We start from the raw sequence: 21,621 nt of genomic DNA, 5'->3' as shown, positions 1-21,621 counted from the left end.
CACACACCTGGCCTTCAGCCCTTCCTCCCACACCTAGGCTTCAGGATTTCCTCACACACCTGGCCTTCACACCTCCTCACACGCTTGGCTTTCACCAGGTGGGCTGGGGTTGCTGTTCCCAGTTCATGGTGGCGAGGGGGCATTGAGGGTCGAACGGGGTTCCTGTCTGAGTTCAGTCGCAAGTCTGGCCCGCTTTTCGGCCAAGCTCTGTGTAGGCACAGGTGCGTTCGAGTGAGAGCTTGAGGGAATCGTAACAGAATCCCAGTTTTTTCTAACATTTCTTACCATGGTTGCCAGCCTGTTTTAAGAATAAATGAGGAGAAGCAGAATATCTGGTTCATGACTGTGGGGCACACATTGTCCCCTCCACCACAAATCCCGTGGCCTTTGTGAGGTCAAGGCTGGCGCAGTGGTCAGAGAGCCCCCTGGAGCCACGTGCTTGGGCTCCTGACCCCGCTCCACCCTACTGTCTGTGCGCCCTTGGGCGAGGTACCTCACCTCTCTGTGTTCTGGCTACCTTGTTAATAAACTAGAGCTGATAATACCTCCTTATGGGCTGGTTGTGAGGATTAAATACATTAGTCCGTGGAAAGCAGCCCGCAGGGTGTCTGGCCTTCAGCACGCAGTAAGCGATAGATGGTGGCGGTGGCGGCGGTGGCGGTGACAGCTTCCCGGGCCCTTGCCTGCTTTTTCCTCAACGCCCCTCCCGTCCATGCAGCGGTGCATGTGCAAGAGACCGCCCCCTGCCTTCGGGGGACCTCCAGCTCCCTGCGAGCCTCAGTGTCCCCATCTGGCTGAGGGGTGACTGCCTGAGCCCTGGTAGGCACAGGAAGCACAAGCTATCACCCGTCCCGCCCCGCGTGCCAGCGCGGTAGGCTGGTTTCCTTAGTCGGAGGTGGGCTGACAGGCCCCAGGAATCCGTGTGCGGAGACGGTGAGCGCAGTGCGCAGAAGGCAGCGCCCGTGGGTGAGAGCTGGGCAGGGGTCGGACTGGCTGGGTCGGAAGCGCGTCAGGGTGGAGGGCCTTCCCGTTCCGTGTGGCTGCAGCAGCAGGATCCTGCTGTTCCTGACCTGTTGCCCCTGGTCTCTCCTGGGAGCATCACAGCCAGCGGCCTTCTGGAGGGCTTCTCTGCAGGGTGGGGGGAGGCTGTTCTCCGCGGGGGCGGGGTGGGCTTCCCGCCAGGACGTGTGATGTGTTAACACGAGCGTCTTCTTGACTGTAGCAATGGCGCTTGCTTCCCTATCTGGCCGCCGCCTATGCCTTAGACCACTTCTCCAAATCGCTCTTCCTGGACTTGGCGGAGCTGCAGCAAGGCCTCATGGGGACAGACCAAGGCGCCAGGCAGGTGAGAGGTGATGCTCTTTTCTCCGCAGGTTTGTTATTAACTCTCACCGAGGTCGAACAGCACTGACTCAGCCTGTCTTTCCTAACAACGTCTGTCCATCCGTGGCGGCCCTGTGGGGTTCTGAGAGGCTCCTAGCTGTGGCCGCCCGCTCAGGCCTCTTGGAATCCTCACTGGGATTTGGACAGTTTGGGCACTGTCCGTATTCCCGATCCTCAAGGATGTGCTGACATGACTCCGATTCCAGCCTGTGAGTTCAGCTGTCCTCCTCCTTTTGAGAACATGATGATTTTGCAGAATCCACATTACCGGCCCCTCAGTAGATTTCATGGTTCTGATCCTTTCGTAAACAACCCTGTAAAGGTCTGAACCCAGCTGACGGGATTGGAATTGACAGTCAAGGATTTATGCCAGAAATGAGCGTCCACTGAGCTTAGCCGCTGTGTAAAGTCATCCTTGGCTGATCTCTGCGTCAACGGTTTATAACCGCCTTTCCATGGTCCCCCGCATTGCCTCCTGGGTGTGAGTAAAATGTGAATCACAAGGAACGCATTTGAAAACAGATTAGAAATACTGCAGATTGGTCTTATGTACAACACCCTAAAAAGCCTGTATCAAATTAGCACATTTTGGAATATTCAGCACAAACATCCGGGAGTCGGGAGGCGGTGGGGGGTGTGGAGACGGCCGGCAGGGTGCACTGCTCAGCAAGGCACGGTCCCTGGGAATGCAAGGATTAAACATGTTTTTCCCCAGCATGAGTCACCGAAATTTTTGCCAGCTGACATTGGAATCATTCTCCTGTTAATAATGTTATAAAGTGTAAGCGTGCTTTATTCTCTCTGAAACTCAGGGGTTTCACTGAAGCACCTAAAAGTGGCCCTTAGTTCAAGTTGAAAACACTGGTAAAAGGGATCATCCTATTTAGCAGACGTGTGTTTGTCTCTTTCTCTTAATTATTTCTATTAAACGTTAGGTAGAAGCAAAAGGATATCTATAAGACGCATAAGGCCCGGAGACGCTGGCTGGGGAGAGCCTTGCAGAGTTGACTGGAAATCGCCATCCCCTGCACAGTCTCCTGGGAACCGGTCCCCTCCCGCCCCACTCCTCGGAGGGGAGCCCTGTCTCCACCTCCTGTGTGATTTCTTGCTTTTCTTTCTGCCACAGCATATTGCTTGGTTTTGGGTTCGGGAGCATCTCATAAACCGAGTCGAAACGCACTCGTTGCTTCTGTGCTCTGCATCTATGATCATCCTTACGCCCCTGGTGTTTATTCGCTGCACAGAGTTCAGGTCCATCCGTTTTCATGGCTCTGAAACCATTTGTACCACAGTGTATCCCCTCTGAGATGAATCTCCCCTTTTCAGCTAAAATTGGGTTTCTTTCTTTTTCCTGCAGTTGTCGGGTGTCTTGGATTAGACTAGAGGGGACGCAAGCCTTTGACGCTAGGGGTGAAGTGACCCCTGACCTCTGGTGTCGGAGCCTCTTTTCACCTGTTCTTGTTGGATTTCCTCTCCCAAGGCAGAGCTCGGACGTGAGATCCACGCCTTGGCATCGGCGGGCAAGCCCCTGGCCTCATGGACCGCCCAGCGGGGAATTCAGGAATGCCGGGAGGCGTGCGGAGGACATGGCTATCTGGCCGGTAGGTTTGGAAGTGTGTGATGGTCTTCTACCCGTAGCCCTACTTTTGACTCAAGGGGTCAGCAAGCTACCGCCTGTGGGCTGAAGTTAGCCACCGCTGGTTTTGCGCGAATAAAGTTTTATTGGAACATGGCCATGCCCATTCGTTCATGCATTTTCTGTGGCCGTGTTTGCATGACACCCGGGTTGAGTCGTCTCTGTCAAGCCTAAAATGTTCACTGGCTGGCCTTTCCCAAAGCAGCTTTGCCGACCCCCTGGCCTAGACAGACACCTCCACTTGCTGCTGCCCCCTGTTCCTTGGTCTCCCGAGGTTCCCTGCAGGGTAGGCAGCTCCCCTGGAGTGTCCGTCAGTGACCCCCACGCCGGGGAGCAGTGCGGAGGCCGTGTGAAGGAGCCCGCCAAAACCCCAGCAGAAAGTGGATAATCTGTGGGCGCCTGGGTGGCTCAGTCGTTAAGCGTCTGCCTTCGGCTCAGGTCATGATCCCGGGATCCTGGGATCGAGCCCCACGTCGGGCTCTCTGCTCAGTGGGAAGCCTGCTTCTCCCTCTCCCACTCTCCCTGCCTGTGTTCTCTCTCTCGCTGTCTCTCTCTCTGTCAAATGAATAAATAAAATCTTTAAAAAAAAAAAAAAAGAAAGTGGATAATCTGTTCTTTAGAATTGTCACTCTTTGCTTAATGACTTGGCAGTAATCTGGCACCAAGTTTTGTCCTGGTGAAAAATTCTTAAACTTAGAGCAAGGGAGTTTGTTTTTACTGGCATTGGCCTTGTTTGGGCAGCTGGCGTGTGGCTGAGAGAGTGGGCAGCGGACGGCCTGGGACGAGCTTCTGCTCTGATGCCCGCTAGCCACGCGACTGGGCCAGCTAGCCAGCCTCGCGGGCCTCAGTGTCCTTATCTGTAACATGGGGACGATCATAGTGTGTGCCAACACAGTTCCTGCCGTGGTCATGTGAGTCGGCACGGCGTTGGGCGTGTGGCACGTCGTGTAGCCAGTTGCTTCTATCTGAGGCTATTGTTGGAGCTTTTAGTACTGCTGTAGTTGCCGCTGTTACTCGTGAGCGTCCCGTGTGCCGATGTTCAGTGACTGGTAAAATCTAGTTAGCCCAAGCAGGCCACCAGGCGCTCCAGACAGCAGGATCGGCAGAAACCTTGTTTTCAGTTGACAGTGCACACGCATTTTAGGCTCTTGCCAACTTGGACCATCTCGGTGATGGTCTGTGGTAAGTACGTGCTTTCAGCGAGGACCCGCCCCAGGTTCTTGTCGTGCGGGTGGCTCCCGCCACGCTGCCTCCCCGTTACCCATGGACCAACGGGAGACCGTGGCTGCGCCCGAGGCACTTACATGTCGCGTCCTCTGTGCAACGTTCTGTACTTTCTGTTTGTTGTCACGGCTCAGAGAGACGCTATAAATAGTTTGCTTTATTGGGCTTTAAGGAGATAACGAAATGGAATCGGGCAGCCCCGCAGACAACACGAACACCCAAGTCAGCTGTCGTGGGTCTAATGGGGGGCTGAAATCAGCAAGGCCAAGCTCAGTGGGGTGGATTGGACGGGCCTGGTCCAGGTTCAGTATCAGTTGCGAGTTGTTTGTTAGTGGTCACGCCCAGCTGCTTCGGTAGAGTGGTCTGTGGCAGGGGGCAGCGGGTCGGGGGGGAAAACGATCAGTGTGTCCCAGGTGACCACAAGCCCCATGGCTGCTGCAGAACATCTCACACCCTCTCAGGCCCTGTACCCAGCAGCGTGTGAGCATGGGAATCCCACTCCTCTAACATCTGGCTCGTCCTGTCCCACCCAGCCTCACATGTGGAGAACATTCTCCATCAGAGGAAGGAGACCCAGATGAGAGGGTCTAGAAAGTGTACCTTATAAAGTATGTGCAGGAATCAGGTCCCTTCACTGGCAGGAGAGACAACAGAAGAAAACTTGAGAGTTGTCTTGAGATAGTTGAAATTTTTCTTTTTTTTTTTTTTTTTTGAGATTTATTTATTTTGAGAGCGAGCGAGCAAGAGAACGTGCACAAGCAGGAGGGGCAGAGGGAGGAGAGAGACAATCCCAAGCAGACTCTGTGCTGAGCGTGGAGCCCGAGGCGGGGCTCGATCTCATAACGTGAGATCGTGATCTGAGCTGAAATCCAGAGTCCGATGCTCAACCGATGGTGCCACCGAGGCGCCCTGAGATATTTGAAATTTCTTGTGTAAAAAGATGGGTTCCCCGCAGGGTAGGCAGCTCCCCTGGAGTGTCCGTCAGTGACCCCCACACCAGGGCTCTGGCAGCTGACCGCACAAGGCTCAGTGTCCGCAGGGGAGAGGGATATGCTAGCAACCCTGGGCATTTCTCAAGCCGGCGCCACGGGCCTCACGGGCTCAGCTGCGTGGCTACTCGTGTCTCCTTGAAGACGGAGCAGCTGGGTGAGAGGTTGGGAGGACCCAGCCAGGGAGGAGGTGTGGTTGGGCCCGGGCAGCCTGGGAGTGCTGTGTCTCCATCAGGCCGGCCGGGACATTGGGGTTCCCCCAGGGAGCGGCGGGGTCCCTGCCCTGCACGCGCACTTGAAGTGACAAAGCACGCGGCTTCATTGCAGTGAACCGCCTGGGTGACCTCAGGAACGACAACGACCCCAACTGCACATATGAGGGGGACAACAACATCCTGCTGCAGCAGACCAGCAGCTATCTGCTCAGCCTGCTGGCACGCCACGTCCAAGGTGAGGCCCCATCCTGGCTCACGCAGGCAAGCCGTCCCAGCCCTGCCGAGGGAGCTCGCCCCACAAGGCCCCTGTGTCTGCAGGAAGGAAATGTGTTACGAAACATGACTGACCAGCTCCCGGGGTGCTCCGGTCACTCTGGGTCCTGGGTGTGCTTGTAGGTGGCGCTCACTTCCAGAGCCCTCTGAGGACTGTGGACTTCCTGCAAGCCTATCCCGATATCCTTGGCCAGAGGTTCACATGCCCCAGCGTCGACAGCTGCCTGGACTCCTCAGGTGAGCATGCCGTCTCCCTGTTTCCCTCCCGTCGTGATCCCTGGGGCCCACTGTGCAGCAGGGGTTCATCCAGCACCTCCCTGGGCGTGATGCTGAGTCAGGCACTGACTCTCCCTAAGGATGAAGAGGGAGAGGCTCTGGGTCCTATCCCTGCCTCGCTGGGTGGCAGGACCCGTGACTGAGCTGTCTTCACAGGAACCCGGGGCCCTCCTGCTCAGGGCCTTTGCACGTGCCAGCCTCACTGGCCTCACTTCTGTGGCTCCCGCCCCGCGGCACGTTCACCGTTCTCAGCCCCAAACAGGCTCAGCTGCAGTCAGCACTGGGCTCCATGCTCATCGTGCTTGGCCGTGATTATTGAGCGCCTAACCCTAACCATGGGATACCTGCCGCCATGCACGGGGGGAACGGCAGAGACCCCGCTTCTCCCCCACGGGGTCTATCCTCAGAGAAATGAGCGCGGGCTGTAGGCAGCACACGACAAGCAAATGCGTTTTCAGTGCAGAATGTACTCGATCTACAGACGGCACGTGCCCTTATGCTGGTCGCCCCTTTGATCTGCAAGTATCAGTGTGCAACCTGGCTGGGAGGCAGAGCTGCGAGACCCAGGTTCCTGCTCTCACGCAGCTTTGCAGTCCCATGGGGGCGGGCCTGGTGCAGGGAGCAGGGGCTGTGTGGCGGTGGCCCGCACAGGACAGCCCGTCTGGGGTCTCAGTGACAAGGATGCGGTGGCCACAGGGGCGCCGTGAGAGGGATGTACCCACTGGGGTGCACCTGTCGTCCAGGGCCACGGGAAACACTTGACTCTGAGCAACAGAGCTGCTCACCGACTTGGGTCTGTGTGTTCGTTGTGACGATTCACTCTTAAATGTTACTCTGGAGAAAAGGCCGCTCCGGCAACCGTGGGAACAGAGGGACACGGCAGGAGAGGGTGTCCTGGACTGGGTGGTGGCGGCGGCGGCGGAGGGGGTGGACCAGCTCCGCCAGGACTCGGGTGGAGCGGCTCCAGCAGAGGGGGCTTGCTGAGGCACTGGTCCCATCCCGGGTCACCTCCCTCTGCAGCTGCCCCGGTGCCCGGGCTCAGGGAGGTCCGGCGGCGCGTCCACAGTGCAAGCGCAGAGCCCGGGTCCGGCCGAGCCTGTTGTGCTCTGAAGCTCGGCGTCCTCCCTGACAGCCCCTGGAAGCCTCCTGATGCACGCGGGACTGAGACCTGCAGAAGGAGCAGGGACGGAGCTCCTGCCTGAGCCTGCACCCGCACCTCCCCCGAGCACTTGAAGCCACAGCTGAAACGTCACTGATCCCGCCGTCCTCTGACCCGTGAGCACCGAGGCCACGTGCTTCACACCCCTGGGGGGCCGGGCAGGAGCTGCCCTTGTGCTGAGCCCCCCAGGGACCTGCCGGGAGAGTGAGGGGGCGCCCCTTCCCCGCCTCGGCCTGCTGGCTGTACCCGCTCCGTCAGGCCCTCGGGACATGGGAGCTAACACTGTGGAGTGCTCAGCACCGTGCCCGGTACCACCGGCCGCCATCGTATGCACGACCACGCGTGCTCTCCTCGCCATCTCGGGAGTCTCGAACACGCCCCTTGTTCCACCGAGGGCCTTTGGCATGGGAGGAGAGCACCTGGCCTTGCATCAGGAGACCCCAGAGCGAGTGTCCCCTGGGCCTGGGGGCCACCGCCCACCCACCCGTCAGGGGCCGAGAGCCCATGACATCACAGCATCAGCAGCTGTGGGTGCTGAGGGCATCCGCCTCACTCTCCACTCGGCCCCGCTGGGCCGCACACACCGCTCCCATCTTCCCGAGAGGAGACCGGGCCAGGTGGCACCGACCGGTCCACCCCAGTCCACGCCAGCAGTCGGAGCAAGAGTAGAACCCGGGCTGGGCGATGTCCCGGCCGCTTCCTCCCTCATCATCATCATCATCTGGGAAGTTTCTGCTCACAAGTGCTTTCTTTCTTGTTGGTTGCCACATTTTGTCATGCCTTTCCTGACGATAACCACCTGGCAGGCCTTCACCTGCCTTCGTAAGGTGCCCGTAGGAAGCAGGACACACTTAAAGGTCTATTTCAGACGGTTTCAGAGCGCCCCAGCCAACAGTTGCTACAGAAAACACTAGAAAAAGAGCTCATGCTTCTCATAACATCAACCCAACCAGAATTTCTTTCCCTAAAACCATCACCCATTGTAAACCAAATAGTAAACAAGCCGTCTGGCGGCTTCTGGCCACGCCGGGCACTCTGCTGCAGCCCCTCCCTCGCGGACTCCGTGCACGCGGGGCCCCCTCCTGCGCATTGCGCCTCTGCACCAGGACGCATGCCAGGCCCCGTCATCTGTTTTTCCCGTGAGAGCCCTGGCTTTTGCAAGATCCAACAAAGTGGAAACATCTTCTGGAGGAAAAAAATGGAACCAGAATTCATTTGGTGAAAGTGACACTGGGTGCTGACGTCACCGTCCACGCAGAGAGGGAGCCTGTGGTACGTGGCCAAGCCCCTCGGCTCCGGGGCCCGTGGTCCCCCCACCCCACGTGTCAGCCCTGGCCACAGCCGGTGGGATCCGTAGTAAAGATTCCGTGAAATCTTTACGAGCCTCGCTCTCTGTAGGACCAGAGACACGGGACCGCGCAGGACCAAGCGTAGCCTGTTGGGAAGGTCCAAGAGTTTTCCTTCAGGGACAAGTCGTTTATCTGGGGGGAGGCCGGCACGGCTCGGGTCCTCGGATGTCTCTCTGCTTCCTCTGATTCACACACAGGCGTGCGTGCCGAGGACGGGCCTCACAAATGTTCCTGTGCATTTGAGGATCTGCACTGTCACTTGGCAATATGAGGCCCATTTGTTTTTCTCAAGTTGGCTGATTTGCAAAAATACTCAATGATTGTGGCTCAGCGTACGAGGTTCCAACAGCCACATGTGTGTAAAGCAGTGGGCCCACATCGCAATCCGTGATTCCGTGGGGCCCCGTGGTGCAGTCATGGGACCTCAGGCTCCGGAGTCGGCGTGACTTAGGGCTGGATACTTCACCTCTCCGAGCCTCAGTTTCCCCTGTAGTACACGGGGGGATGTGGTCATCCCCATGCTGAGCCTAGTAGGGCCTGGGCTGTGTTTCACTCGCGCTGGGGGCTGGGGGCCACCGGGGCTGCCACTCTGAGCACCCCTGTGGGTGCAGCACAGCTTAGCTGTTTCCCCAGCAGCCGGCTCCCTGGCAGTCTTGTACCTTTACAGGAGGTCGTGTGGGGACATCCAGCCACACAAGAGTGCTAGGGTGTGGGAACACAGACAGACAGCAGGCAACACCCAGACCTGGGCCGTGCCAGCCAGGGAGCTGGGGCCAGTCATCCACGCCTTGCTTTCTGGGCACGCCAAGGTCAGAGCCCCGCTTCAGAAGGGGAGATCAGCCAGGAAATGGGGACCCAGGCAGAGGCAGCCTGGGAGAGGAGAGTGGAAGGGTGGGAGGCCAGAGAGGTGGTCAGCAGGTGGCTGGCCGGCCTTGAGGGGCTCGCTGGATGGACGGCTGGGTGAGAATGAAGCCCCCAGTGGTCAGGGCGAAGAGGTGGGATGACGCTGAGTTCAGGTGTCGCTCGTGGAGTCGAGTGTCTGGCGGACGTGCCCAGGAGCCCCAGGACTAGGAGGTGGGGCAGGAGAGGCAGGTCTGGGGACATTGGATGCTGTGGTGGTGCCCCCTGGGGAGTGTGGGCGGGGCCGGAAACAAATGTTTTCTCTCTGGCAAGTCTGGACAGAAGGTGTGGGCTGGGCTGCGCTCCCTCCAGAGGCTTGGGCGGGACGGTGGGTCAGGGCCCCGGGCATCCTGGGCTCCATCACCCCTGTCCCCCCGATGGCCTCGCCCATATGTGTATCTCTCCTCTGATCCTAGTAGGACACTCGTTGTTGGATTTCGGGCCCACCCACTCCCGGGGGATCTCCTCTCTGATTACGTCTGCCTTTTCCTGAGAAAGACGTTCACAGGTTTGGGGCAGGACGTGAGCATGTCTTTTGGGGCTCCCGTTGGAGCTACCATGCATGGCAGGACTCTGGACTGAGGACAGCTGTGAGAGGAGACCTCAGAGAAACTGCAGTCCATGAGCAGTTGTGCTGATCCAGTCGAGGGTCCACGATGGGACCCCAGAGAGCGCTGCCCGTCTTCTTCCCGGGAGTGGGCTGTGTGATGCAGGAGCAATCCCAAGGACCCTTCGCCCAGGCTTTGGGCCCAGACCCAGTGTGGCCAGGTCCCCACGGTCCCTCCTGGGAACTGTGAGCCTAGAGCAGCTGCTGAGTGGAAGGGCTCCCCCGTGCCCTGTGGCCTCACCCCGGTGCCCAATTCTGTGCCCGACTCTGTGCCGGGGTGGGGGGGGGCGTGAAAGTGTGGACTCGGGGCTGTGTGTCCAGGTCAGGCGACTCCTGCCCACTCCCTCTGTGCCCCAGGTCCTCCTCGGGAGGGTGGTAACAGCTCTGTGTGGCAGGGTGTTCTGGGGAGTTTGGAACCTGCCTGGTCCGTAGGATATGCTGTGTCAGCATCAGCCCTGGCGGAGACGTGATGAGGAGGAGAGGGGCCCACAGACGTGGCACAGCGCTAGGGGCAGGGAGAGGACAGGGGTCGGGGGGGCACCCTGCAGCCTCTCCAGTGGGTCTTCCTTCTACCCCTTCCAGCGCTGGCCCGTATGTCTGCACTCTGTCTCCTCCCTCAGAGCTCCTTGGGAGCCAGTGAGAACGCCCAGCTCAGCTGCCCTCCAGCCCCAGGGAGGCCGAGGGCTGGGCTGGCCAGGGAACGGGCACCCCTTCCTCCTGCCGCCTGCCCGTCCTCTGCCGCAAAGGTGCCCTGCTGTCCCCGCGAATCCGTGACACTGAGGGGATGTACCGTGTCCCAGCAGATGAAGCACATGAGCCCCAGCCAGAATTTGCAGCCCTCCCAAACAAGGCGCTCACCCCAAAGGTGGCTCCGTGGCCCCCTGGCCTCTGGTTGCTGGAACAGTGTGGAACGCAGAGTGCCCTCGCGTGTCCATGTTTCACAGACTCGTCCCGAAGGTGGCTCGGTGCCCGCGAGCTGCCCATCTGCCCATCCCGGGGGAGTGCTCTGCAGATGGTAGATGCTCTATGGTTACTTTTGGTTTTTCTGTTTCTTGTTTTGAAGTTCCCCTGGCGGCTTACGAGTGGTTGGTTTGTTACCTGCTCCGTGAGAGTTATCAGAAATTAAATCAAGAGAAAAGATCAGGAAGCAATGACTTTGAAGCAAGAAACAACAGTCAGGTATATGTCTGTTTTAAAAAATCACTTGTTTGATTCACTCCCAATTCCTGCACTGCCGTGGCCTCGGTAAGCTGCCTGTCGTGGTGGTGGCGGCCGAGCCCTCCGGCCCCTGTGACCACGGGAGCGTGGCTTCTCTGCACCTTGGTCTGCTGCAGGGACCTCACTGGACTGTGGGTGTTGTGTTCAAGGTGCGCGGCGGCGTCTGGCCGCGGCTGGAGCGGGGACGCTGGGTTGTGGGGCCCCAGCCCTGGTCCCTCTCAGCCGACCGGCGGCGGCTTGGTGACACGCGAGGTCACACTTGCTTTCTCTCGGGGCATTACTGCCCTTCTCGGGGAGCCTTGGTGGAAATGGTCCCAGGGTGGCTTTGGTTCTCATGCTTGGACTGGGCTGGCTCCCACATTCCGGAACCTACCGCACAAAGGCAGCCTGCTCTAAAACACCTCCTGGCATCAGGATCTGGCCTGTTGTGACCCATACATCCAGTCCATCTGGGGTGACGGCTGTCGTTTGGGAGGCCACGGATAAAGGAAACATAAGAAGTTTGTAGAACTGGTGTCATTCCTTCTTGGCCTTGTTTTGTGAGGCTCATTTCATGTCCTCTGAGAACTCAGCATCTACGTCTGCCCGTCTCCTCTGAATGAACCCCGACCCCTCCCGTTACACTGTGATGGGCAGCTTCAGTGCTTGGGTGGACGTGGTCAGGAGCAAAGCCAGCGGTGTCTCCAGGGACCTGCTGGACACACCTGCCCCAGGTGTGCAAGTGAGGAACAGGATGGCGTCTTGACTGGAAAGGCCTGGATGGATAACTGGAACCCAGGACTTATAGGAATTCAGCAGGTGGCCCCCATCAGTAAACTTGAGCTCAGTGCCACGGCGACCAAAGTAGGAGGCGTGGCAAGGATCCTTCCGGAACGGCTGGGGCCACAGCAGGCTTAGTGTTAGGACACTGACGGGGGTGGATTAGCCTGTCCCATGTCACCCCTTTCCCTGCCCATCAGGCTGTCACTCGGAAGTGGAAGTCGAGGGCCTCCCTAGAGTCACAAGCCAAGGCCCCAAAGAGATGGAGGGCACAAGAGGCACCCATTCCCGCTGCATCCGAATCCCAAAGAGCTGCCTGGAGGTGGCTGTGGGTCTCCGTGCCGTCCCTCTGCACGCCTGCCTGCTGGCCCGTGCCCGGCACCCTGACACCGGACCTCAAGCAGGGGCTCAGCCGTTTTAGAAATAATTCACCTTTACGCCTTCGTTAAAGCACTCCGTGGCAGCACTTCAGTGAGTCACACGGCAGAAAAGGTCAGGAGAGGCCAGCCTCACCTGGCTCTGATCCCAGAGCCTGCGAAGAGCAAGCCCTGGGTCAGCTCTCACGGCCTGGGCTGGACGCTCACGGACACCCCAGGAGGACACAGCCCCTTCCCATACGGTGACCTGAGCAGCAACTGGGCACGAGAGGAAAATTTCAGAGAGAATGCGTGTGTAGCCTCGGCATGGGACGCGCCTTCTTGAGACAGGAAACCAGAAGCCGTAAAAAAGAAAAAGTGGTCAGATGTGACTGTGTCAACGCTCACCATTTCTATAAACAAAGTCCGGAGATAGGCTGCAGGCTGGGGACGCACATGTGGCGGGACCGGCAGGGCGTCCCGCCGGGGAAGGGCTCTTGGCCGGGGAACCAGTGTCGGCACAGCGGTCGCCGAGCACGACCCGGGCCGTGCAGGGGAAGGATGGTGTCCGGCGGGTCGTGGGGGCGGGAGCTGCTCTGCCCTGTGGGGCGGTTAGGGGCGGCTTTTCCGTGAAAATACAGAGCGTGCTGACTCTGACTCATGGGGGAGCGCATTTATCTCGCATCCCCTCCTGCCCACCCCTGAACAGCTGCCCCTTGCTGTGCACCTACTGCAAGCCGGCCGCACACAGTAGGTTCTTTAAAAAAAAAAAAAAGATGCGTTTATTGCCTTTTTTGGCCGAGTAGTACTCTCCCGTGTTCAGAGTGAGCATGTGTAAAACGGTGGGCGGTGGGGCCCCATACGCCCGGAGCTGCTGGCCTCCGAAGGCAGATGAGCCATGTTCTCCTCGCCCCACCGCACCCGGGGCTCCTGACACGGGTCGTTTCCTGCCATCTTCTCTGATGGATTGGGCAATCGGGGCCAAGAGACATGCCCTGGGTCACCCGGCTCAGCTGTGCTGGGGCTGGCCCGGAACCCAGCGCCATCCCCAGGCCCTGGCTCTTTGCCCTGAACTGAGGTCTGAACGTGGACAATGAGGAGTTCGTTTTTTGCCTGAAGTGTCCATGATTCGCTCCTGTGCAAATATCCTCAGGAATTAGAGCACAGCAGAAATGAACAGCTGGACCTGATGGTTTAGGGCTTCGTGGGGGTGGGGGCTCACGGGAGAGGGGGAGGGGCTGGGGGCAGGGGCTGGCCCTCCGGACTCTTCACAGGTGACGGCACTGCCCTCGAGCGCTCGCAGTCTGCAAGCACTTGTCCCGGGTTCGCTGCTTCCGAGTGACAGCTGACCCTCAGCCACGTTGGACTCCCCGCGGGGACAGTTAAACGGCACGGCCCGGGGGGTCAGCGGACTCTGCAGGAGCCCACGGGCAGAGCCGCGGCCTCACTGCCTGTCCCTGCCTAGAGGAGCTTGGGGGAGCAGAGGCTCCGTCTGACCATCCACGGACAATTCCTGGGGGTCCTGTCCTGTGCGCTGTGGGATGCTCAGCAGCACCCCACCTCTGCCCACGAAGGTGTCAACAGCACCCCTGAGTTTTGACAACCAAAGATGCCAGCCAGGGTCGGGTGTAGACACAGAAGGCACCGCATGCTCCTCAGTACAGCTCAGGCCACGCGAGTGCTGTTCTTCTCATCAGAACAGATCTGGTAAAATGACAGTGGAGACGGGAAAAGAAAACCTAATGAAGCTGATGATGCTCAGCGGGCTCTGGGGGGTGCTGGTTAAGAAGGACACATCGGGACCAGAAGACCGGCCGAGGCCTCCTGCTCCCACAAACACAGCAGGCGTCAGAACTCCTGCACCTGCAGGCCGGCTGGGAATGGTCCCGTGTCTGAGCCGCAGGGCCCGGCACGGTTGTCCCTGTACGTGTCAGGTGGGGCCGAGCTGGGAGCGGCCACTGGCCTTCCCCAGGTCGTGGAGCGCATGGACCCCGGCCTCGGCCTCAGCTTTCTCTGGCCGCTGGCCTTCCTGCGGTGTTTGCACACAGGTGATGCTCATGCCGTGCCCCCTCCGTGCACGACTTCATTTGGTGTCATTGTCCTGCCCGGGGACGTGCGCTGGAGCTCCCACCCTGGCCTGTGTGCCCAGCGGTTTCTTCCACCGCCCCCCGCAGGCTGTAACCGGGGCCCCAGCTGCCGGCTCACGGGGGTCGGCGGCCCTGTGTTGTGTTTTGTTTTAAGGTATACCACTGCCATCCCTTGGCCCTGGCGTTCCTGGAGCTCACGGTGGTGCGGAGGTTCCACGAGTACACGCACCAGCCCCACGTGCCGCCCCCGCTGCGGGCCGTGCTGGGGCGGCTCAGTGCCCTCTATGCCCTGTGGTCCCTGAGCCAGCACACGGCCCTGCTTTACCAAGGTGAGGCCCCTACGGTGGGCACCTGCCCCCCCGTCCTGTCCCGCCCGGTCCTGCCCGGGGATTCCAGCCGCGTCCTAGCCAGGAGACTTGGCCTTTCTCGTGAGGTATTACCTCCATGTGCATTCACTGGGCATTCCTCACAGGCTGGGGGAGCCTGTGGGCAGATGAGGAGCCTAGACTCCACGGTAAGAAAGGCGGCATCAGGACAGGACATTTCCCTTTCGTCCAGGGCCCTTTGAAGTCTGTTTCCAGTTCAGAGAATATTTCCAGGAGGCCCACGTTAGCTAGGCAGGGAGCTGGTCTATAGTGAGCTGAAGCCCATGCCTCCCGGCCCATGGGACCCAGATAGACACGAGCCCAGGCTGCTGGGAAGCACTCTTAGGAATGCCCAGCCTGAGGACCCAGGGGGGCTTCCTGGAGGAGGTGGTGTGGGGGCTGATTCCCAGAAGATTGATGAAAATGGGGTAAGCCTGGATTTCTCAATCTGTTTTCATTATTGTCCTTCTAAGGAGCATTTTTAGACCATTTTCTCTAATTTCCCCCGAGACATGTTAATGCTATGACAGCCTGTATATCTGTTCTCATCCTGTGTGTGTATCTTGGCTTTCTGAAGAGTAAGACTGTTTGTCCTGCTCCCCTCGCCAAGAACCAGGTTTTCCCCCTCAGGGCTGGTGTTGCCCCACAGAGGTGGTGAGAGCACGTGGCTAGGTTTACAAGGGGAGAGCGGGCTTCGGACCCAGGGAGTGGCAAGGTGCAGGGCAGGGGCCCGTGTGCTAAGACATGACAATTCCAAGGGATGGACAGTTTCTTTCACAAAAATCAAACAAAAGATTCTGCAGCAAATGTGCTGTCAGATGCACAGGCCATGGCCTTGGGGCCCGCAAGATGCCATGGCAAGCCCACGATGGTGGTGGTGGTGGTGCAGGTGGTGGTGTTGATGATGATGGTGGTGGAGGTGGGCTGATCATGGTTGGTGGTGGTCGAGGAGCTCTCCTGGCCTGGCCGTGACCTCCTGGTGCATGCACAGCGATGGGAAAGGGACACGGGAACCCTGGCCCCGGCCAGCATGTTCCCGCAGCTGGGAGACCTCACATAAAGCACCTGGGCGGCTAACGTGGATGTGGGGTACCAGGCCCCAGTGTAACCAGTGCTGTGCTTACAGGTGGCTACTTTTCTGGTGAGCAAGCAGGTAAAATGATCCAGAACGCCATCCTGGACCTGTGCTCACAGGTGAGCTGCGATCACTCTCGTGTCATCACGATTCCCCCGCGTTACATGTAACCACTTAATAATGGCACACGCCTTTGCTTTGCACACATTCGTGTGTGTGCAACGCTGAGCAAAAACAGGAAGATTACAAGAAAATATGCCTATGTCAGGAATCTTAGGCAGAGAGTAACTTTTAGAGAATGTCTTAGAGTCTGTACTCTGTAATGCACTGTTTACAGCCACCCTGGTAATTCTCTCAAGCTTTCCAGGGACTCGGCCTCCGGCTTAAATTCATTTCATGGTATTTTTCTTGTGTATGGCATTCTTTCACCTTTATCACAGAAAGGTCACGTGGGCCAAACCCCCACCCTATGCTCTAGTGGTGCTCTGTCCAGTGGGCCTTTCTACAGGGGTGGACATGTCCAGAGCTGTGCCGTCTCATCAGTCACTGTATCCCCACGGCTGTCGGCCATGGAAAGGGGCCCGTGTGACTGAGGTGTTGGTCTTTGATTGTCACCAGCAACACTTGAAGGGCCTCATGTGCTGGTCCCCCTGAACTAGGCAACTGTCCTTAGCAGAGTCGTCTCTCCTCTTGATGGCAGGAAACCCTTTTATAAGGTGTCTCAAATGACCGGCGACATGCCGCTCCATTTCTCCCTCTTGGAGCTCAGAGTCGATGTGGTTCCAGGCAGCACCTCTGACTGGTTTTCAAACCTCTCCCCAGACTCAGCTCGCCAGTGGCCATCCCTCAGTCTCTGGGGGTTCTGGATCGGCGTGCATCTGTGACCACACCGCACCCATGTGTGGCCACGCGTACTCTCCGCCCAGTAAAACCAGTAACTGGAGAGTTTCCTGGGTGTGTTCCCCTTGCTCTCAAACAGCTGCGTCCCCCGGGACCTGCACCTGGCGGCTGTGGCCCAGGCAGGCAGGTGGTCGCATGCATAGTCATGCCCCGGATGCCTCGACTCCGTCCGCCACCGGGGAGGCCCAGGTCCTTGTGGTCACTCCGGGGGGCCTGGGTCAGACAGGTGGAGGGGGTGCAAGCCCCGTCCAGCAGTTCACTCGTGCATCGTCTGTGGGTGTGTTGGTGTGGCCTCGGCAGAGGTGGCCACTGAGCCGGACCATTTCCTGCTGTTATATGGCAGGTGTGCTGACCCCTATCTAGACAAGGGGCCTTGCTGTGCTGATGGTTCCATCTGAAGTGGGCAGACTTGTTTATCTGTGAGCCGAGGGGCAGAGGGCACGTGGCCGTGGAGTGAGGGAGCAGGTATCCTAATGAGCAGCACCCGAGCCACGAAGATGTGCTCCTCTCCTCTCTTGTGTGGACTGGGTTATTCCGAGCCAGCCAGGTGCTTTCCGTCTGCGTTGCCGAAACCGTCCCACTCCAGGTGCAGCCAAGGCACTTTGCAATTATTTAAAAAAAAAAAACAATGTTTTTGCATTTCAAGAAAGTCCTTGGGAATCTTCTCCCATAAATTCCACGTGTCCTATTGAAGAACCACTTGCACGAGGGGACAGGGGCGTCATAAAACCTCTGCACACCAGACAGCCTTGGTAGGACGGCTTTCCCAGGTGCCCATAAACACCTTCCCTGGCACATTTTTTCCGGACATGTTTTCCTCTGCTGGAACGGCAGCTGCCCAGATTGGGCAGGATTCAGACACAAACCTGAGGATGCCTGCTGGTTAGTGAGCTGAGCTGCTGAGCCGCTTTTACGAGCAGCCCCTACCTTATTGAAAAACAGCTAATGCACTGGAAGTCTTGAGTGATTAGCAACATGGAGAAAATATTCAGACACACACCAAGGGAATCTGTGATGCAGGCCAACGGAAAGATAATGCGTTAGTAACCAAGCCGCGCACGCTCCTGCTGGGGTTACTGTTGCTAGCGGGTTGTAGCAACAAACGGCCAGCACTCTGTTTCTCAGCGGTCGCCATGGAGATTTCTGGGGATTGCCAAGCGAATGGACTTTGTTTTCCAACAGCTGAAAGACGATGCGGTTGCCCTGGTGGACGTGATCGCCCCTCCCGACTTTGTCCTGGACTCCCCGATTGGCAGAGCCGACGGTGAGGTGAGGCCGGGTGGGAAACGCCGTGTATCCGAGCACCAGTGGGGGGTGCTCTGGGGGTGCTGGTGGTTGTTGCCGAGCCCGGGATGGTGGCATGGGCCAGGAGCGCCCTGGCGCCTTCCGGAACGTGCTCCACTCAGGCAGCGGTGGAGGGAGGAGCCAGGAGAGGTCAGGGTGGTCTGGGGCGAGTTAGCCTCACCCCAGCCCGCCTTCCCGGGAGATGTGGGCTGGCGGCACCGCCCTCCTAGGGCCGGGGTGCTGGGATCAGCACAAGCCCCTGTCGAGTGCGGGGGCCCTGCGGCGGTCCGCTTGTTCTCACACCCCCAGGGGCCGTTCCCAGTGCTGGGTCTTCCTGACATCTCACAGTGCAGGACCCTGACCCTTTCTGTCAACCGACCATTCACCCCTGGTACTTTCACTTCCCAGCAGCCCCCGCTTGGCTCCCTGATCTCTCTTGCCGTGCTATGCTCCAGAATGATTTCTTCAAGTGATCTTGTCAGGTCACTCCTCTGCTGAGCGCTCCACCACCATCCCTCATCCCCAAACCTGTATGCACTTCCCTTCCCACACCCCCAGTCCAGGCAGCCTGACCTCTGTCTGCCTGGTTCTGCAGGGTCATTTTATGCTGTGCTCCTCCTGCCTGCTGGACTCCAGCCTGACTGTCCCCCTCTGTTCTTCTATTACACTAGGCCTCCCCACCACAGGGCCTTTGTACCTGCTGTCCCTCTGCCTGGAGCACTTCCACATTGCACCTGAGCAGAACGCTGCCTCTCAGCCCTTCCCTGGCCTCCAGCCCAAGTGTCGCCCCCAGGCAGGTGCCCCCACTTTGTCCTGCCATGGGACCGTTGCTATGCTCGTTCCTGAGCCCACTCCTATCCCGCGTGCTGCAGGATGCTCACGGGTCTGCTCAGTGCCTTCCAGGAGTGCACCACCTACAGCTTGTTGTTGCAGTGTTACCACTCGCCTGAGGTCTCACAGACCGGGACCCCACCTGACCCCGACCCCCAAGGCCATGTTCTTTGTGCTGAAACACCTGCTTTCAACTCAGGCTCTGTTTCAGTGGAGACTGAACGTAAGGGGGCAGGAGCCCTCCATGTGTGCTCAGGGGAACAGACTTCTCCAGGGAAGCAAGCAGGTGCCCTGGCTGTGGCCTGGCCCAGGCCACACCTGGGGTTGGGATGGTGTACTGGGCCCTGGGGTGGGCAGGACAGAAGAAGTCCCCAGGCCGGTGTGGGGACAGAGGCCCGCTGTCCTCTAGCCCCCTGCCACACGGTGTCTGTTACACAGCCGCTTTGCCAGGGAGAAACCCGACATCCAGAAAAGCCAGGTGGCCTGCCCACAGCTGCCCAGCCAGGAAACAGCAGAGCCAGGATGTGGGTAGAGATTTACCACCTGGAGAGAAGACAGGAGACCGGACCTCAGTCCCCAGTGTGGCCCGGGCCCCAGTGGGTGCACGCAGGAGGACGTGCCAATAAGGCGGGGGGCTGAGGCTGACCTGCCCATGGGGGCACTTACCAGGCATCCAGCTGACATGCACTTGAGGAGGACCTGGACATGGCATCATGAGAGGCCCTGAGTCCCCGGGAGTGTTAGCGGGTGCAAGAGCCAGGGCCGCCGGCTCACTGCCCTGCAGAGACAGCCCGGCCCCCAGGCCAAAGAGTGGCTGGTGCGCAGGAGCCTGTCCCTGAGCTGCAGGCTCTTTCTAGCTCCGGATTCCACCGTGGAATCCCGAGGCCTCACCTGACAGGCAGGTGTATACGGCACACATTGTAACCAGGGGCTGCTAGGTGAGAAGTGCATTTTAAGTGAACAGACCCGGCTGACAGAGCTTTTTTAAGATGATCATTCCATGAAGCATCATGTTCCAAATTGCCATATGTGACCTGTGCGGAGAGAGTGAGGCTGAGTGTCCCTGGGGGTGCAAGCAGAGCATTTGGAGGGGCCCAGGAGTGCACTCAGCAGGTGCAGGACACTGGCTTCTTCAAAGTAAGGAGCAGCTGACTGGCTCCGTGGTCAAGCATGCGACTCTTGATCTCAGGTTGAGTTCGAGCCCCATGTTGGGTGTGGAGCCTACTTACAAAAAAAAAGAGTAAAGTTTGTCAAGGCCAGCCCGGTACATAGGAGGCCCCTTCCCTGGCTCTGTGGACTGGAGACCTGTCAGCCTGGGCGCCGTGTTTGGGGTGGATGAAGCTCCTGCGGTGTGCATGGCCTTCCTCCAGGATAGACGCTGCTCTGCTTTCCCCACGGGGCAGCCCGGTAGAAGGGGTTTGCTGTGAGCATGCTGGAGGAGGTCGCCCACTGGCCCAGACGTGCAGGCGGATGGGGCCCATGTGCAGGCACCCCCCCAGCTGCGCAGGGGAGGGGGCACGTGTCAGAGCAGACAGCTAGCGCTCACCTGCACAACCCTGCGGGCCTCCCCCTACGAGAGTGCACAGAGAAAAGGACACGTACAAAGCTGTCACCCTAAGCGTGTTTTAAAGTATTATGTGTTTCCAGTTGTTTTCTGTGAGAAAAAAAGATGGATGTAAATTAAATCATCTTAAAATTTTCTAAAAAGTGACCAGAGGATTTTCTGTGTTTTCAGCAAAAGCATATGAGGGGATCTGTGTCTGTCCCCTCGGCTGTGTGAGGAACCTTGTTTATTATTCATGTATGTGCTTATTTTTTGTAGCTCTATAAAAACCTCTGGACTGCTGTCCTTCTGGAAAGCAGAGTGCTGGAGAGGCCATCATGGTGGTCGGAGTTTTCCGTCCATAAGCCCCGTATAGGAAGTTTGAAATCAAAGCTGTAGTCACGCGGCACGTTCAGCTCAATCTAGGTAAGCTGGTCCAGCTGATGGAGACGGGGACCTCAGATCCTAGTTCCAGACGATATGGAAACGCTGCCCCTTTCTGAACGCACCTGTGTTCATACCCGCCCGGGGAGGGCTCCCCGCAAAAGGCACAGGGCAGGTGCCTCCGCCAGATGTGCAGAGAAAATCCGTATGATCACCTCTTCCCGATGGACTCTTTTTTTGATAATTAGGACTTTGCACGTGCTGCGTTCACATGCCAGAGAGGAGGCCACGTGCTCACAATCAGGGGCTTTCTGGTCTGATGATCTTCCGCATTCTGAGATTTCTTCCAAAGCTCTGCTTCACTAGTGCTCAATGATGCCAATCTGATTCTTTGTTAACTGCTTTGACTTTATCGTGTAATTAAATCCTATTTTAAGCTTACCTGAGTGATGTAATTTGAGATTTCTAAGGAGAAGAAAATCCATTCTGTGTGGAAATTGCAGTTTTCATCAAGGAAATGTTTCCAAAGAAAATAAATGCGTCACATGAGTCTGGTCAGTTTAGGGTGCTGAGCTGCCGGGCCGCACGCTCGTTCCTTCATCCCGGTTTGCAGTTTGGATCCGGCTGTTCTGCCATCGGCAGTATGGCCCGTGCTGCTCAGCGGCTCCCCGCCTGGCCCCGTAGGCGAGTGCGCCTGCCTTCCGGCACAGACCAGGTCAGAGGGGGGCGGACCCCCAGGTGGTCACTCGTGGGTCCCTGCTCAGCACGACCGGCTCGCTGAGTCCTCTCTGTCATCAGCATCTGCTCT

At 58.4% G+C, this 21,621-nt stretch overlaps 1 protein-coding gene across 2 annotated transcripts in view; it reads left to right on the top strand.

The window, feature by feature from the left end:
* The window catches only part of ACOX3 (acyl-CoA oxidase 3, pristanoyl), a 40,634-nt gene extending 19,385 nt beyond the window's left edge, over window positions 1-21,249 (top strand). For both annotated transcript variants that reach the window (XM_021677705.1, XM_021677706.2), the window contains exons 10-18: window positions 1,223-1,345; window positions 2,864-2,984; window positions 5,560-5,682; window positions 5,844-5,957; window positions 11,075-11,190; window positions 14,586-14,760; window positions 15,923-15,990; window positions 17,954-18,040; window positions 20,709-21,249. In XM_021677705.1, the coding sequence (XP_021533380.1) occupies window positions 1,223-1,345; window positions 2,864-2,984; window positions 5,560-5,682; window positions 5,844-5,957; window positions 11,075-11,190; window positions 14,586-14,760; window positions 15,923-15,990; window positions 17,954-18,040; window positions 20,709-20,828 (1,047 nt within the window). In that variant the 3' untranslated portion in view covers window positions 20,829-21,249. The remainder of the gene's footprint in view (window positions 1-1,222; window positions 1,346-2,863; window positions 2,985-5,559; window positions 5,683-5,843; window positions 5,958-11,074; window positions 11,191-14,585; window positions 14,761-15,922; window positions 15,991-17,953; window positions 18,041-20,708) is intronic.
* Window positions 21,250-21,621: the final 372 nt, after the last annotated feature.

This window comes from Neomonachus schauinslandi, chromosome 2 (genome assembly GCF_002201575.2).
Source record: "Neomonachus schauinslandi chromosome 2, ASM220157v2, whole genome shotgun sequence".
Lineage (NCBI taxonomy): Eukaryota > Metazoa > Chordata > Mammalia > Carnivora > Phocidae > Neomonachus > Neomonachus schauinslandi.
Note: the sequence above shows the minus strand (reverse complement) of the source record. Positions and strands in the feature narration are given on the sequence as shown.